General features: G+C 35.0%; 3 protein-coding genes across 4 annotated transcripts in view; all 3 read left to right on the forward strand.

Moving 5' to 3' along the window:
* The first annotated feature begins 4,978 nt into the window (after window positions 1-4,978).
* On the forward strand, window positions 4,979-7,755 carry LOC306858368 (transcription factor Spi-C-like). Its single transcript, XM_079398877.1, has 5 exons — window positions 4,979-5,137; window positions 5,438-5,525; window positions 5,645-5,766; window positions 5,860-5,956; window positions 6,230-7,755. The coding sequence occupies exons 1-5, from the start codon at window positions 5,135-5,137 to the stop codon at window positions 6,715-6,717; spliced, it is 798 nt and encodes a 265-aa protein (XP_079255003.1). The 5' UTR covers window positions 4,979-5,134; the 3' UTR covers window positions 6,718-7,755.
* Window positions 7,756-8,142: 387 nt separating this feature from the next.
* On the forward strand, window positions 8,143-10,936 carry spi2 (Spi-2 proto-oncogene). The gene is made up of 5 exons (XM_079399299.1): window positions 8,143-8,279; window positions 8,432-8,528; window positions 9,552-9,688; window positions 9,774-9,990; window positions 10,287-10,936. The coding sequence occupies exons 1-5, from the start codon at window positions 8,277-8,279 to the stop codon at window positions 10,616-10,618; spliced, it is 786 nt and encodes a 261-aa protein (XP_079255425.1). The 5' UTR covers window positions 8,143-8,276; the 3' UTR covers window positions 10,619-10,936.
* Window positions 10,937-17,106: 6,170 nt separating this feature from the next.
* Window positions 17,107-18,614, forward strand: part of LOC306858666 (myosin-binding protein C, slow-type-like) — a 41,981-nt gene continuing 40,473 nt past the window's right edge. The window contains exon 1 of one of the 2 annotated variants that reach the window (XM_079399298.1): window positions 17,107-17,347. In XM_079399298.1, coding sequence (XP_079255424.1) covers window positions 17,311-17,347 — 37 coding nt within the window. In that variant the 5' untranslated portion in view covers window positions 17,107-17,310. The remainder of the gene's footprint in view (window positions 17,348-18,614) is intronic. The other variant, XM_079399297.1, reaches the window with a different exon arrangement.

Here is an 18,614-nt window from a genome sequence, read left to right on the forward strand (position 1 = left end):
CCACTGGTGCACACACTGCTTGGATTTGTGATTTACAGTAGAGTTTTATTTCTCAAATATTACAAACACACAATTTTTTTATGACACACATACAAACCACACTCTGACATCTATACCAACACACCCACACAATTATAGCTGCATTATTTATCCAATTGGCTCTATAATATGCAGAAGCAGAAAACAAGAATAAAGTGTATTTGCTTTATAGACCCTTTATAGACCAAACCTGACAAAAATGACACCATCTGGTAAATAATTGTAAAAATAAATAAATTTTGAAGCCTCACCAACAGAATGAAAGCCCATTAACAAAAAATGCATCATTTTACAGTTAAACGGCACTGCGGTTAAAAATAGCAGTTTTAATGGGTTTCAATGGGGATATTTTTGTCCAAAAGGTGCTGAGTGTTTCACTTTTTTTGTACCTGGTGTAAAATAGATTTATTAAAGGAAATGAGGGTGGAATATTAAAATCCCAATAAAAATACACACCTGAGCCAAAAATTTATGCAGTTAGCATTAACACAGGCAAAAGTATATAAAAAAAAAAAAAAAAAACTAAAATGGACAAAAATGTCCATAAGGGTGCACAAGGGTTAAGGATGTGCCTGAAATCTGAGTAAGGCAGTATGTGATGATAGGAAGATGCCTATTTATCTAAATGCAGAGATATACACATACCCTTCACTGACTATGACATCATAGTATGCTGTTTAGGTCAAGGGACCAGGGTATATAAAATTAAATACTTTGTTTACTCTCATGAAATCCATCCAAAAATCAGGAACTGGAAAAAACCATAAAAAATATTCTCAGACAACTGGGTGTGTTCCAGTTATGGAATTATGTGACAGTTGCATGCAAACATTTTAAAATGTGGTTTATTGCATTTGTTTTACAATTTGGTTTAAAAGTAAGCAAATAAATAAAGTAATTAATAATAAATAAATAAATAACTTGTCTTAAAAGGAATAAAAATGTATTGCTATTGTGATCCAAACACTCAAACAAAACAAAACAAAACAAGCATAATTAATTCAAATGTTAGCTGCCCTTAAGGTTGAAATGAATACAAATCTTTGTTTTTGTAAAACAAACAAACAAACAAATAGAAAACAGCTGACCAAACAAACAAAAACATTTTAGCTGCTCTTAAGTTTGAACAGAAGTTTCTTTTACAATCAAAACAGGCAAATAAATATTAAATAAATAAATAAATGTTTTAGCTGCCCTTATGTTTGAAAGTAATGCAACTCTTTTGCATTTATAATCAAAACAAACAAGGAAATAAAAAATGTTTTAGCTGTTCTTAAGGTTAAAAGGAATACAAATTATTTGCTTTTGCAATCAAAGCAACAAAAGTTAAGGTTTGGGCCTGCTGTTAACCTTCTCTAACCACAAATGCTTTGCCATAAAGCTCTGTTATTTAATATACAAAGGACTCAAGCTAGGCCTAACAACAACAATTACAGCAGTATTGTTTTCTTACCCAGAATCAGTAAGCCACGTTATAGAGGTTAACTTCATCAGACAGCTTAAGTGATCTGTTTACTGTGCAGGCACTTTGGGAACTTATTTTGATTGAGTGCCAGTAAATAAAGAAGTTGAATAGGAGCTATGTTGTGGTTATACTGCCCTTCCCTCATTGGGTTTGGTATTAATGGTCCTTTTGAATAGGGGTTGAAGAGAAGGGGAAGGAAAGCAGCTCTTTGTTTGAAAAGATAAAGCCCTCGCTACTGCTTCAGCAGAAAATGTAAATACTTTGGCAAGCGTGAAATGCATACATAAATTCATAAACCAATGGAAAAATGTACACAAACATTTAAAGACAGATTCAAAACATGGCTTATTTAAAGGCCATACAGATTGTTTTAATATAACCTCAGAGTTAATCATTCATTTATAATTTACATATTTAACATTTGTACTGCTAAACAGGTTTTTTTTAATGCTGAAGATTAAAGTGCAAATGTAATTACCTTGTGAGTTTTCATATCCTTCAAGCACAGTTTGCCACATTTTATCATCCACAGCAGACAGGAAACAATTCCAAGGTTTGCCACAGATGTTGCAGAACAGTTAAACCCTGTCAACAGAGGAAAACAAAAAGTTAGAAAAACATAAACAGGTATGTGGAGTGTACAAACATAAGTTTCTTGAGAATATTTCCCAACAATGAAACTATTTTGCATTATATATTACATTACGAAAAATCTTACCAACCCAAAACTTTTACAAAACTTTTGAATGGTAGTGTGTGTGTGTGTGTGTGCGTGTGTGTGTGTCAGACTTTGTTTCCCTGTGTCTTGTGTTTCCACGTGCTCCCTGTGTTTCCTTATGCCCTTGTGTGTGTGTGTGCGTGTGTGTGTGTCAGACTTTGTTTCCCTGTGTCTTGTGTTTCCACGTGCTCCCTGTGTTTCCTTATGCCCTTGTGTGTGTGTGTGTGTGTGTGTAAAATTTCATTGATACATTTGGGGTCAGTAAGATTTATTTTAATAGTTTTAATAACAAATTAATAGTTTTATTCACCAACGGTACATTAAATTGGTCAAAAGTGACAGTAAATACATGTATAACATTAAAAAAAAAAAAGTTGCTTTTTAAAACTATTCATCAAGAATTCATGAAAAAATGTGTTGTGGTTTTCATAAAAATATGAAACAGTCCAACTGTTTAGTATGTTTACGAAAAATTGTCAATCATAAGAAATGAAGCTGAAAATTCAGCTTTGCCATCACAGGAATAAATTACATTTTAAAATAAATAGAAAAGTTATTTTATGTTGCAATAATAATTTACAATATTACTGTTTTTACTGTATGTTGGATCAAATACCCCCTAGTAAAAAAGAATTACATTTAAAATACATTTATTTCATACAAAGTATAGTTCACATCTATAAACATATTTACTGCCATATCACTTGAGAAGTCATTTTTGATATGAAAATAAGTTTATTTGGAGCACTACTTGTGCACAATGCACATTTCTTAATATTAAATCAAAATGTGTTTTAATGTCACTACTGATGAGGATTGTATGATCTTTGAATAATATCAGTCTTTAAATGCAAGATATTTAAAGTATACTATAATATATAAAGTAAAGTATAATAGTTCCACTTTTGCACAATCAAATATACTTCAGCGTATCTTTAGTTGCTTCAGCACTTCTTCCACCAAAGTGCATTAAGTACAAAATTAGTTGTTCCAATTTAGCAGACTTTAAGTATAACAGTATAGTATACTATTTTATTAAGTACATTAATGTGTAAATGTATTTGTAGTATACTTAGCATGAAATAAATGTATTTTTATTACATTTTACTATATTTATTTTTCACTAGGTCCTGCAGGCTTGGTGAGCTTAAAAGATTTATTTCAATATCATGAACAATCTTCTGACCCCAAACCTCTGAATGTAAAGTATTTTTTGGCTTTTTTGAGAATCACTGAGTTGACACCAATTTTGGGGTCCTCATGCATTGTCAGAACATTTTTCATTTTAATTCATGGAAGTCTGACTATAAATCATACAGTACATTTTGATTTAAACCATGTATTATTACAGTCCCTAATAAAGTTACCACAAAAAGTTGTCAGATTTTTACTGACATTTACAAGACTTTCATCTTGACAGCTTCAGTGAATCATAACAGCCTGTTGACACAAATGACAGCAGAAATCATTTGCCAGATGATTCAAAATATAGCTGATTAACTATTGTCAGTGAGATTAGATGTTTACACGGTTTGGAGCCATACATTTCCACCCACCAGCGCACATAGCGTATTGATTTATGTGCCAGGACAAAGTTGTTAGAAGACGTGCAAGTTGTGACAGATCTTAGTAGATGATTTGTATATTGTTTGAATTGTTCATTAAGCAAAACATACCTGCCAAAGCCCATTCTTACTCACTTTTGATGCTTGACAAGTGTTAATTTTTGTTATTCATAAACCATACTAAAAAGAGACAAAAGTATTCCTTATATAATCAAATGCAAGACATTTATCTTGACAGTTTCAATGAATGTTAAGTGTACCGATACAACAAAAATAACAGCATATATTGATATAAATGACCACAGAAATCATTTGCCATTTTGCCAGTATAACTTATTATCTATTTTCAAAGAGATTAGTTGTTTGCACAGTTTGGGGCCATAAAGTTCCACCCAACAGCGAACAATTTCTAGCATATTGATTATTTGCCAGAACTCAGCAGTAATCTCAGTCGAATGAAGTGCTGAGGTCTCATAAAACGTACCTGGTTCTTTTATCAGTAAGCCTCTTTGCTTTCATTCTCTGCACACCTGAAAGGGGAACTACGGGAGCCAGTCAGTTGATATTTAAAACTTGTGTCATGAGAAGGTGATTCTTTTTAACTGATGTTTTATGAGCTTAGAACAACAATACATGGCAAAAAGGAATAAAATGCATTAAAGATGCATTACAGAATTTACAGAATTTTTGGAAATACTTATTCACACTCACAGAATCTGGCTAAAATAAATGAAACAGCCTTGAATTGGTGCCATTTTTTAGATAAGCATGAAAGGAACATGAAAATAATAATAAGAAAAAGGTTTCTGTCACACTTGTTTTTTGAAACATCCCACCTTAGACAAAATTTCCCAGCATTCTGCAGCTTTTTCTCTTGCTGTGATTATCAGATCAGTTATTGTTTGGTGCTTTTCAACATATTTTTACAGGACCAATAAACTAAAGTGCCGTTGACAGCTTCTGACCAGAAATGCAAATGTTTTCACAAAGGAGAAGGAATCCTGGATAAACTAGTGGTTAGTCCCTCTCTCTCTCTCTCTTTCCCGCTGTCTATCTTTTTTCATGGATGGAGATATGGAGATTATAGAATAGAGTGACTATGAGTCCTACCTGGTTTTCATTTCCAAAAAGAGAAGTAGAGTATCATTGACTGATCCATGTTATGTTGACGTGGCACATTTAAATGGACCCATGTATAAAACAGGCCACATTGCTTAGTTGGACGGTAAAACAGTAGTCGTTCCACAATATATCTGTCCACATATAATCACTGAGACATAGAGGACATATCCAGTTGAACACATTCGAGCTCTACATAGATGCAGAGTTAGGTTTTCCAAGGCCAGAATGGTGAGTTTTTTTGACTCAAACATGTACCAGTCTTTTTACGCAATGTTTTATGTAGTATTTGTTTGCTCGATTATTTGAAACTTGATAAACCATTCATTGTTTCAGAAATGTATATCATATTAAATTATAACATATTATATTATATGTGTGGTTTATTTGATTATTTATTTATTAGAAACCAGGCACATATTTAATAAACATTCTACATTTATAAGATTCTGACGAGAAACAAGACAGAGCTCTAATACAGTCATTATTTCACAAATATATATATATATATGTTTTCTTGCTTTCTTACAGGGATCACTTGAAAATGACATCAATCAAGATTTTCAGGATGCCATTGATGTAATTCAGCGTCACTCTCAGATACGACAATGTGACAATGGTACCATAATATAAAATATTAATATAAATGTAGAAAAAAATTAAATATACTATGCAATACTATTAAGTATAAATTATCATCATTATTATTATTCATTCTCTTCTATCTGTCTCTTTCAGAAAATAAATACTATGAGAATTTGGAAAGTCAGCAGTCCTCTGTGAGGCATGCCATCTCATACTATCAGTTCACACCTCATTTTGAGCCTCCAGGACCGATGTATGACTGGAATGAATCCTCAGTAGGTTTACAACTCATTTAATTTGTCACTTGAATTGTTTCAATGGTTATACTGCGATGCTTTTACTCAAGTTTTGTCTCTCTGTATCTGCAGTCATGGTCTCACATCGTGCCAGATGTGTCTCTGGGGCCATTGTGTTCTACTGAGCCTTCAGCTTTTTACTCAAATTTACCACAGCGCCACGGAAAAGGTACAACATAATTTGTTTTCTGTGTGTTTGAAAATGTAATAATTCAATATGTGGGAAAGTATGTGCTAACGTTAAAAGAATGTTTTGGATTTTTCTCTCTAACCACAAAAGGTACTGCATAAGTAAAATCACTTAAATGCTTTTCAGAAATAATAATTAATATACTCCTAAAACTGACTGTACAGGATTTTCACGGTTCACAGTTTTCAACAAAGTCGAGTCCTTCATAATACAGAAGTGCTGAATGCATGGTGTATTCCTCTTCCTCTTTAGGTCGTAAGAAGTTACGCTTATATGAATATTTGCACGAGGCTCTTCACGACGACAACATGGGCGACTCCATCCAATGGACGGACCGAGGGAGCGGCATCTTCCACTTCATCTCAAAAAATAAAGAAAAACTGGCCGAATGCTGGGGTCAGCGCAAGGGCAACCGCAAGACCATGACCTACCAGAAAATGGCACGCGCTCTCCGCAACTACAGCCGCACGGGTGAGATTGTGAAAGTGCGTCGCAAGCTCACCTATCAGTTTAACCCAGCTATACTGCAGCGATTGAGCTCACTGTCAGGCTACAGCACGGGCCCTTCGTCCAGAGACATGGCACTTCATCAGCAAGGATCTGCGGAGCACGTCTACTACAGCTCTCCTCTCCCGGACTGCCATTACTGGTACGGCCAATACTCTTACCAGGGCGACTACGATCTTGCTACTGTTCTGACAATGCATGAGGACCCCAAAATTGGTGTGTCAACTCAGTGATTCTCAAAAAAGCCCACTCCTGTCATGCCATGAATTCTGAAATTTCTGTCTTTTACAAGGGAGATTCTTTCAAATAAATCTTGAGAAAGTAAAATGCATGTAAATAGGATGTTATACTGGTTTCTGAATGAAATTAATACTTTTATCAGCGAGAATGCATTAAATTGATCAAAAGTGGCAGCAAAGACTTTCATAATTTTACAAAAGATTTCTATATCAAATATATAATCATTTTTAAGAAAGTCCTGCTAAAATTTAGCATTGACATTGCATGGATAAATTACATTTGAAAATATATTAAAACAGAAAACAGTTTTTTTAAATGTAAATAATATTTTACAATATTACTGTTTTTTTTTTTGTTTTTTTTTTATCAAATAAATACAACCTTGATGAGCATAAGAGACTTCTTTCAAAAAATTGGACCCCAAACTTTTGAACATATGTAAAGTAATATTTGGACACTCAAAATATATTAATTATTGCATTAAAAAATATCAAACCAACTAACATTTCTTTTAAAATGACAGCAGAGCGAGCTTTTTTTTTTAAAGCAAAACATTTCATAAAAAGTTTTTAAATAATTAAAATATTTGTATATTTTGTATGCAATTCTATAACATTATTATTAAGCAAATGTCTTATATCCGTATACTTTTTGGGATCGCTCTACTGTTTATTTCTATAACAGTCTGTTTTCATATTTATCTACTCTTCTCAACTTGTTTATTTAAGATCATTTGTTTTATCACTCAAATAAAGTGTCCTGTCTTGAAAATCCCAATGAATTTGTTTGTTAAACTGTCCACTGTAAAACACATACGCTTGAAGCCACTGTATAAACTTTGGCGCTGATTTCTTTGCAAATGCATTGGGCCAAGCTTATCTAATTTCACAGAGAGAAGATTGTTTGTGACTGCTTTCTGTGTCATATTACAAACCGATCTCAAATCACCTTCCTCTTTGTAAGATAGCAATCAAACACTAATGTAGTGCTGCTGTATAATTTTCATACTGGACAATAAACACTGGTCTCATAACAATTGTCCTCTTTTATGACTGAAGTTTTAAACATTGTATTTCTCTCATCTATGTTGCTTTTCATATTTTTATTTTTCAGCATTCCAAAGTTTGTGATCACTTGAGCACAAATGAATGTGTTTTTTATGCGGAGCCTGCGTGTCATTGTTAGGTGGCTGTGGTTGTTATCTGTAAGAGTGAAAAGGATGTGGTTACTGGTTCCATAAAGGTGGACGCTAGAGATGTGTGTTAGACCGAGATCAGGGTGTGTATGTTTGGGCCGACAGAAACTGTGGTTTTGGGTCAAAAAATAGCTGGTTATTTATGTACATTGTAGATCATTTGAGAAAGGTCTGTTCACTCCCACAGCCCCTTGCTATTGATAAAAAGACATCTGCACCTTTTCAACGAGACAGAGTTTTGTGGAAAACACACTAATAGTAACAAATTGTTCTTTTCTTAAATTATTGGCTATTCATTAATACAACGACACTTGAAACAGCTATACCTAGAGTAAGGATCACATTCGTAACACTGACATGGTAAGAACTGATCAATTTTACAGTTTTGTTATGTTATGTTGTTTTTATCCTACAGTGGCCCCAAAACATATTTGGACAATTCAAAATGTATCAGTGTCATTATATTAGTGGCCACTGTTGTGTACAAGTTAAAAATAGTTGTTTCTTACCAGAACAGTCCGCAGGAATATCAGACTGATTTGGAGGTGATTCTGGAATTTCTTGAGGAGCATTACAGACAGGAATCTCGAAGAAAAGCCCTATGGAACAGTAAGAAGGAAGCTTAAAAAGATTGAACATTCTGTCATCATTTACTCGTAATATATATATATATATATATATATATATATATATATATATATATATATATATATATATATATATATATATATATATATATATAGAATTATTTTTCTACATCCAAATGTCATGTGTTACTTTGTATAATTTGTGAATTTATATAATGTATAATTTGTGATATACTTTGTATAATTTGTGATATACTTTGTATAATTTGTGAGTATATCCTACAACTTTTTTTTCAATGCACCTTCATGTCTTTTCAAAACTATAATTTTATTTCTTCTGTGGGACACAGTTTTGTTTTCCCAACTCTTTTTGTCAGTGCAATGAAAGTCAACCCAAAATCAGGAGTGCTGCATTGTATTGAATGTGCACTTGTTGTGTAGTGTATACTTGTTCAAATCTTAAAAGTATATAAGCACACGTATTTTGGTGTGTTGACTAACATACTAAAGCACAAGTACTTGATTTCATTTTGTTACTGCAGTGTGTTATTCGATATACATTTAGCTTCCTCATTACAAATGTATTTTAATACATGGCATATACAAGTTTCAATAGAACTTACATTAACATATATTTTAGCTGACTATAAATGCTGGTCAGTACACTTTTAAGAAAACATTTCAAAAAGACAATAGAATTATATAATATAATTACGAAATTATATTATAAATTAACAAATAAAAATGTACTTAAGTGGGTCAAAAATCACTCTAAAGTTTGGTTCATTGCATTTTAAATTGATTTAAATGATAATACAGTTTAATTTAAATGCAACATGCAATTGAGTGTCTGAAAACGTACTTTCAGCTCACACTTTTTCCTTTAAAGTATATTATTAATAACCAGTACTCTTTTTTAAAAAGTATGCATACTTCTGTGCACTACTTTTTTTTTTTCTTTTTTTTTTTTTTACAAGGGAATAGTGTGTGGACCCTATGATCAGTCTGTGTATCATCACTAAACTGGTTTTGTAATCACTGGCAGCAAGGGATCTTTCTGTCATGTCTACCAGTGAAGATGTGGACAAATCTGGAGAGAAGCTACCTGCTGGAGAATATTTTAACAATGTGTTAGAAGGAGAAAAGTCCCAGCTGCAGCCTCCTGCACCTACAGCTCAGCAGGTAAACCATTCAGTTCAACACTTTGTGTCATTTTTGCACCAGTTCTTTTCCATTTTAAAACCAAGTTCTTTTGTCAAATGAATAGGTCATGGGATCTCTGACCAAAGCAAACGGATCTGGCTCATATACAGACTGTGGAATGAATTGCAACAGCAACGCCGTCGATCAGTCAGCGGTCCTTCACAATGCACCCGACGGGCAAGTGTTAAACGCCCTAAACGGACCAGAGAGACCTTTAACTCTGAATGCAACACCTGAAAAGTGTGCCGAATCATTGCCCAGCATTACACCTGCTGAGAAAGGTCAGTTCTGCTTTTGTGGTTTATTTTGATGCTATCTCGAAGGTGAGGAATAACCTAGAGGAACTGCAGCACGGGAGCGGCCCGTCCTACCCATAACTGCCAAATAGAATCTCAGTTCTCCCTCATTTTCTCTGCTCTTGGACACCATTGATGTTTTAGAGATGCTTATCTTAATTATGCCTATCATAATACAAGCCTGTTTTTATGGGAAATAGTTTCCATAGGTCTTTGCCAATCCCCTTCATGCACAAACTCACACACTTGAACGTTGACCGCAGTCATCTCTATGATTGCAGGGAAAAAGCTACGTCTTTTCCACTTCCTGTTCGAGATGCTGGAGGACCCAGGCATGGCCCACTGTGTGTCCTGGGTGCCGGCTTCGGCAGGCGTCTTCCGCTTTTCTGCCAGGCACAAGGAGCGCGTGGCTGAGCTATGGGGCCAGAGGAAGGGCAACCGGATGCCCATGACCTACCAGAAAATGTCCCGTGCCCTGCGAAATTACGCCCGCTCGGGGGAGATCATTAAAGTGAAAAAGAAACTGACTTATCAGTTTAGTTTAGTAACCCTATCTACTTTACAGAGCCAACATGGTGTAAAGAAGCAGCATGTGGATCGAAATGAGAGCTGAATGATTGTCTCAAGTGTGTTACGGTCATTAATTGTTACTCTCGTGATATCTTAATTGCCTTGGTAACAGGAGGAGGGTAAAATTAGTTTTTATTTTTTCTTGCTCAAGGAAGGTGATGAACCGTGGTGTTTTGTATAGCAGAATCTTACCAAAATAATTTACTTTTTTGCTGTCCTTTGCATATTGTGATGCATTTAAAAAAGCATATCTTTTAAAAACATGTCTTTTATAAAAATAAACATTCGTATATACTTAACTCTTTATATATTTTTTTTCAATTTCTTTATCAGTTTTTTTAGCTGGCATTTGAAAAGAGCCAAAACAAATAAAAACAGACTAAATATCTTCTTCCCGCACTGCTCATTTGTTCCCAGTAGGTGGCAAAGCTGCTACACTGCTTTCATTTTGATTTTGTCACTTGCTGATTGTTGTTCGTTACAGTTTTTCTTTTTTTTTTTCTTTCTTGTTTTACTGGACAACAACATAATTGTTAACAACTTAACAGCAAAAAGCTGATGTTGAACATTACAAATTGGATTGTGATTTCTAACATCTCTATTTTCTTTTTGTCTTTACAGAGTTAAAGTGCAAATCAATGTTTTAGTATTATTTATATACTATTATAGTATTTATCATTATTTGAATTAACTTCTATTTTTATATTTTTAGGTTTTTTCTGTTTTAGTTTGATGCAATTTTATGTAATTAATTTATGTAAGTCAAATTTTTTTTGTCTATTTAGCTTTAATTTATATTTTTAGTTTTATTATTTTTAGTACTTCAACTTGTTTTATTTCAGTTAGTTGCCAATGCAACATTTGTAATTTTCAATTAAAGATTTAATTCTAGTTTTACTCACAAAATGTATTTGGAAACCTGGATAATGGTTAAAATGCATAATTGGCATTGAATGGCATATCAAAATCTCAAATCAAATGACATCCACAAACAAATTCTGCTTTGCTTTTCTCAGAAATTGCTTCACTTTTCTGATCCATTTTTGCAATTAGTATATTTTAGTGAATGCATGAAGCCAAACATTTTGAGCACAATTATTTTACCATTTAGAACCAAACAAACTTCTTTTCGTGAAACGCTAAATGTGCATGTGCTGTCTTTCTTTACAATAAATGCCACTTGCTTTGAGATTTTGTTACATGCTGCAATACATTGCATTCATTTTTAAGCATGGCTTAAGTGTTTGAATGCTTTTTGGGGCCACTGTAAGCAGCTGTTGAGGTCGATTTGTGAACTGGCATCATTGTGGATACTGAAGTTGGACCCAGAGCTATCAAAAACACTCTACTAAAAGACAGATTCTTGGTTTGGTCTCTCTGACTGACTGACTGGCCACAGGGTGCTCCTCACACATGGTATTGTGCAATTCAGAGATGGCTTTTCTCTCCCTTTATAGTCCCACAGAGTTTTATTCACAGGGAGCAATGGAATCTATTTCTGCAGCGAGTATTCATGCTTTCCATGCTAGATCACTACATCTAAAGCACTGCCTGCTCTGCGAGGAGAAGCTCCATTCTACTGAACGCACTGAATCTTAATGAGATGTTGAAATTCTGAGGGGATATCGATTCTTCTTTGTTTAGGTTCCCGTGTGTGTGTGTGTATCTGCATTAGTGCAGGCAGGTGCCACTCTGACTCTCTAGCCTGAGCTTTTTATGGTGACCATGAGAGCTAAATCCCCATGGTCCAAATGTTTTTGTGTTCATTGTGGCAGGCCCACATGATAGTTCCCCAGCACCCTGCCTTTAGAGCCATACACACAGGGTAATAAATGGGCCCTCGTTTGGAGGTTCCAATACCAATAAAGGCCAAAAAACATTAGGGAAAAATTTAAATTCCGTTATCACTTAATCACACTTAAAGTGCCCGTATTATGGGTAATGAAAGGTTCATATTTTGGTTTTGGGAGTCCCCAACAACAGGTTGACATGCATGCAAGGTCAAAAACACTTTCATTGTCTTATAATATGCATTTATTTTGACCTTACTTGCTCAACGACTCAAAAAAAATTTGCTCAACGATTCATTTTTCCAAACCCCTCCTTTGCGTAACGCTAATCTGCGGTGATTTGGTCCGATTGGTCTCATTTTCATTTCATCATGCCTGTAATGCAGCGTTTGTGAATGCAGTGCTGCTTTGTGTACAGCGTTACTGGGGAAACCGCTATTTTTACTGCTCCAAAAGTGGCACCTAGTGGCAAAGAATGAATTTGCATTTTAATTCAGACCAACTTGAAAAGACCAACAAGTGGGCAATATGCTAATGTTTCATGTTGAAGTCAGCATATAATGGCTTGGGATTTGTTTTAAAAACGACTCGTTTCAGTGATTCAGAGTCGACTCTTTCTTAAGAGAGACAATAACTTTATACATGGTGCACTTTCAGATTTAAACTTTGCAGGATGCTTTCATTCACTTAGAGATGTGTTACACATTGCATGAAAGGTCATTTTCAAAAATTCATAATAGGGGCACTTTAAGTTGTTGCAAACCTGTGTTAGTTTCCGCCAAACAGTTGACGGTAGCCATTGATTCGGTTAACTGTTTGGTTCGAAACATTCTTCAAAAATATCTTATTTTATGTTCAACAGAAGAAAGAAACTCACATAGGTTTGGAACAGGCTGAGGGTGAGTATAACACAATTAGAATTTTGGGTGAATTATCCCTTTAAAATCCACTTTCAGTCAAGATGGTTAGTTATGCAAGAGTATGGCATGTCATTCATAACGTACTTACTGTACATCACACACTGCCAACTAAAAAAGCAATTTCAAATTAATTTTGCTCAGCTACGGATTTAATGACTGCTGACTAATTCCTGTCAGAGTGTTTCAGAACAGCAGCATGAAATTAAGAAGAGTCCTGGATTAATATGTAATAAATGTTACAGGAGCATTAGAACCATATAATATTACTTAACGTCATTCATATGACCCTCAGAGAGGCTGACATTTTCAATCTCTGGCATAGTCATGTCTGCAGTTCAACTAAAAGTTCACAGACATTGGGTCAACTGTCATGTGTTGTAACCATTAAGTAAATAGATATTTTTATTACACCTTGACATACATTACACATTAATGTTCAGTTTTTAATGTAAAATCTGAAAGTGCACCGTGTTAGTCTCTCAAAAGAAAGAGTCGACTCTGAATCATTGAAACGAGTCCTTTTTTAAAAACGATCCCAAGCCGTTCCCTGAAATCCCTGAAAACTGCAGTTGTTAAGCCCCTTCTGAAAAAGAGCAATCTTGATAACACCATATTGAGCATCTATAGACCAATATCAAATATTCCTTTTATAGGCAAGATTATTGAAAAGGTTGTTTTTAATCAGCTGAACAACTACTTAAACTCAAATGCATACCTGGACAATTTTCAATCTGGTTTCCGAGCGCATCACAGCACAGAGACAGCACTCATTAAGATAATAAATGGTATTCGCTTTAATTCTGATTCTGACAAAATATCAGTGCTGGTACTACTAGATCTTAGTGCTGCGTTTGACACTGTAGATCATAACATACTTCTAGAGAGACTAGAAAACTGTGTTGGGCTTTCTGGGATGGTACTCAAATGGTTCAGGTCATACTTAGACCTGAGAGATACTTAGGGAGAGGTTATTTTGTGAGTATAGGAGAGCATAAGTCTAAGTGGACGTCTATGACATGCAGAGTCCCACAAGGCTCAATTTTTGCACCGCTCCTGTTTAGCCTGCATATGCTCCCAGTCCACTAAGTCAGATAATGAGGAAGAACCAAATTGCCTATCACAGCTATGCTGATGATACCCAGATTTAGCCTCATCTCCAAATGACTACAGTCCCATTGACTCCCTCTGCCAATGCATTAATGAAATTAACAGTTGGATGTGCCAAAACATTCTTTAGTTAAACAAGGAGAAAACTGAATTCATTGCATTTGGAAACAAAGATGAAGTTTTCAAGGTGAATGCATACCTTGACTCTAGGGGTCAAACAACTAAAAATCAAGTCAGAAATCTTGGAGTGATTCTGGAGACAGACCTTAGTTTTAGAAGTCATGTCAAAGCAGTAACTAAATCAGCATACTATCATCTCAAAAACATTGCAAGAATTAGATGTTTTGTTTCCAGTCAAGACTTGGGGAAACTTGTTCATGCCTTTATCACCAGCAGGGTGGACAATTGTAATGGTCTCCTTCCAAAGAAGACCATTAAAGAGCTGCAGTTCATCCAGAATGCTGCTGCTAGGATTCTGACAAGAACCAGAAAATCAGAGCATATCACACCAGTCCTCAGGTCCTTACACTGGCTTCCAGTTACATTTGGGATTGATTTTAAAGTACTGTTACTCATTTATAAATCATGAATATAAACCAAACAGACCACTCAGATCATTAGGATTGAGTCAGTTAGAAATACCAAGGGTTCACACAAAACAAGGGGAGTCTGCTTTTAGCTATTATGCTGCCTGCAGTTGGAATCAGCTTCCAGAAGAGATCAGATGTGCTAAAACATTAGCCACATTTAAATCCAGACTCAACCCCCCCTATTACAATATTGGGACAGAAAAAAAAAGGAAAAACTCAGTATGACTTATGTATTTCTGATTAAAAATGTATTTTATGAAATTATGTAATAAATTATGTAATAAAAAATGTGCATCATGTCATTGACCTCTATGTTAGTTTCAAACAAATGGATTTAAAATTGTTCTTTCTTATTTGAGATATATGATCATAAATGACATGTAATTGCTCACTATTAAACCTCACTGTGTAAATTGCTGTTATGTCTGCAAGAAGCAGGGCCTGATTTATAATGAGAATTAAAGTGTTAACAGGATAATAAGAGTCTTGACAATGGCAACAATCCCATGTTTCCACCGTCTTTCCATGCTAGTTATGTCAAATGTCAGAGTTCAGGTTGGCATTCTAATTATAGAGTATAAAAGCATTGCTCAGGCATCTTAACAGAATTTATAGCCCTGGTTGTTCAGATCACCGCCCTTGGCCCTCATCCACATTAGAGCAAAATGATCTCTGGCTCTTGGCTGAAAGGTGAAGTAAATGTTTCCTATTTTTCTCACTAAGCCCTAAATATCACCCAGAGTCTTTCTAGCGAAAGGGTGGAGCTTAGACACTGGGAACCCCTAGATGACAACATCACCTTCTAATACCTCTTTCATTCAGCCTATAGTGAATGCCCTTGACATGGGCCTTGCCAAGCTTTATAGTAAATCGGTCACATTGTCACATCAATCACTGACTGGCAGGGTCGTATCTTCATTACAAACACCTCATTGGCAGGAATAAAGATCAAGTATTAAAGTTTGAATATGTACATATATTTACACATATAGATAAATATGTAGTATATTATTTAAAATGTTTTATGAAAAAAAATTACATTAAAAAAATTATTTTTGTATTTTTTATTATTATTATTATTATATTATATGTGACCCTGGACCACAAAACCAGTCTTAAGTCGCTGGGGTATATTTGTAGCAACAGCCAACAAAACGTTATATGGGTCAAAATTATCGATTTTTCTTTTATGCCAAAAATCATTAGGATATTAAGTAAAGATCATGTTCCAAGAAGATACTTTGTAAATTTCCTACCATAATTATATCAAAACTTAATTTTTGGATTAGTAATATGCATTGCTAAGAACTTCATTTAGACAACTTTAAAGGTGATTTTCTCAATATTTCGATTTTTTTTTTGCACCCTCCGATTCCAGATAGTTGTATCTCAGCCAAATATTGTCCTATCCTAACAAACCATACATCAATGGAAAACTTCTTTATTACTTTCAGATGATGTATAAATATACATTATAAACATGTACCCTTATGACTGGTTTTGTGGTCCAGGGTTACATATTATAAATATAATATAATATAATTATTATAAATTATAGAAAGATATATACACTGTATACATTTCTATACATTTTATTATTATTATTATTATTATTGATTTTTATTTGTTTTATCATTACATTATATTTTGATGAATTATAAAATATATAAATTGTCAAATGTACACATTTTTTATCCATACATTTTTATATTCTATTACATTTTATTAATATATTTTACTATTATACTATATTTTTATAATTTATGAAAGACAAGCACATTTCAAATGTTCCACATTTTTATATATATATATGTTACAATGATTGAAGGGTCGAGCATTCTGCATAAAAATATTCTGCAGAAGTTTTTTGATATATTCAAAGAAATGCCTGCCTTGTCAACAGAAATACCTTCTTTTTTTCTGCAGTGCAATGTTATCCAAAGCCCCTCTCGCTGTCTGACTCCAGCTGGTGAGGAGACAGGGCACAGCGAGTCACATCTAATCCCAGGATTTAAGGAGCAAAGGGGAGGGAGATGTTAGGGAGGTTTTTTGGGCTCTATTATCAAACACAGAGAGGAGTGGCTAAGATGAGCGCTATATAAACCCCATTTATTCATCATCCCCATATCTGTTACTTTCTCCTTCACGTTCCTGCATTGCCCTCATCCTCACTGACTTCTAAACTCTCTGGTGCAACTTTCCTCACCACCGTTTCTCTATCATAACAACCCTTGGCTAAAGGACACCCCTTGCCACACACACTGGGCAGCCCAGACTCACCTCTGAACCCCTTCAACTGGTGCCTGGTCCACCGGAGAACGGCTCAACATGCCTGAGCCCACAAAGAAAGGTGAGAAGCAATCCTGTCCATCATTATGCCACACATAGTCTGATGGGGAATCTGTTGATCAAGGAACAAAAGGTAGAGAAATTTTTAGGATGGCAAATTTGACCAAATCAAGATATACAACAACATTATCAGTGATATCACCTCAGCATTACTAACAAACATCCTGATTACAAATTAGCCGCTCTGTTTTGCTGGTTTGTTTCACCTTTTTTTCATTCTAATCTGAATTTGAATTATGTTTTTTAACCGAATAGGCTTGAACCGACAAGGACTAACTTCACCTTGCAGAGTTTTCTCAACTGCATGAGGCAAACCTACACAGTATACAATGCTGCATTATAGAAAGAAAGCAAAAAATGCACGAGATGAAATTGACAGTTTATACAACATAAAACATAACCTAATGTTAGGTCAAGGTGGTTGGTAGAAATAGAAGCAGGTGAAGATGTTTGCATCATCCCTACAGTCATGAGAAGGACAAAATGACTCAAGCAGACATAAAAAGTTCAGGGATGATCAGGAGCGACTTTGGAATTCACAATGTGCTGGATGATGAGGTGATCCAGGCAACTTTATAAAAAGCAACTATTGTCATGCCCGTTGCTATGATGGATGGTGCATAGTCAAGGTGATTAGGAGCGCAGAGTCAGCTGAGCTATACGGGATTCTGGGTATGGAATGGTGCTGACTTACTCGGCTCTGGGTTTCAAGCCATGGAGCCCAGCTTTACTGTGGTGCCAGAGGCATTTCTGATGGATGATGCAATGCTGATGGCCCGGTGGGGATGCTACGCCTTCAGATGGACAAATATTTCAGGGGTGATGATATAGATATTAGCTTCCACCGCCTAATGGATGGATGGAGAAATATGAGGATGCGGTATTGTGTTTGCTCTTTGACTTACATTGCATTATTATTATTATTATTATTATATGGAAAAGACTGGCTTTAATTTACTGGAGAGTCATGAAAGCAGATCAGCTGTGAGATTTTATCATTCGTGACAAGCACCAGTGACATTTAAATTTTAATTTTGGTCAGGCTATGGCTTTCCTCCGAGGATGACTCATATTTTAATATCGGCCTCTAAACATATCCACACAGGATGGGATCCGTCCACTTCTGGACAATGGGGATTATGATGCAGAATGTGGGGGATTTGGGAGATGATAAACATGGTCATAAACAGGCAGGTGGCGCGATCAATTTCAGTACAGGGTTTGCAGATGCGCCCAACACCCGTTGCAATTGCCATCTGGTTGATCATGATGTTTTTTGTGGG

The sequence above is a fragment of the Barbus barbus genome (genome assembly GCF_936440315.1).
Source record: "Barbus barbus genome assembly, chromosome: 39".
NCBI lineage: Eukaryota > Metazoa > Chordata > Actinopteri > Cypriniformes > Cyprinidae > Barbus > Barbus barbus.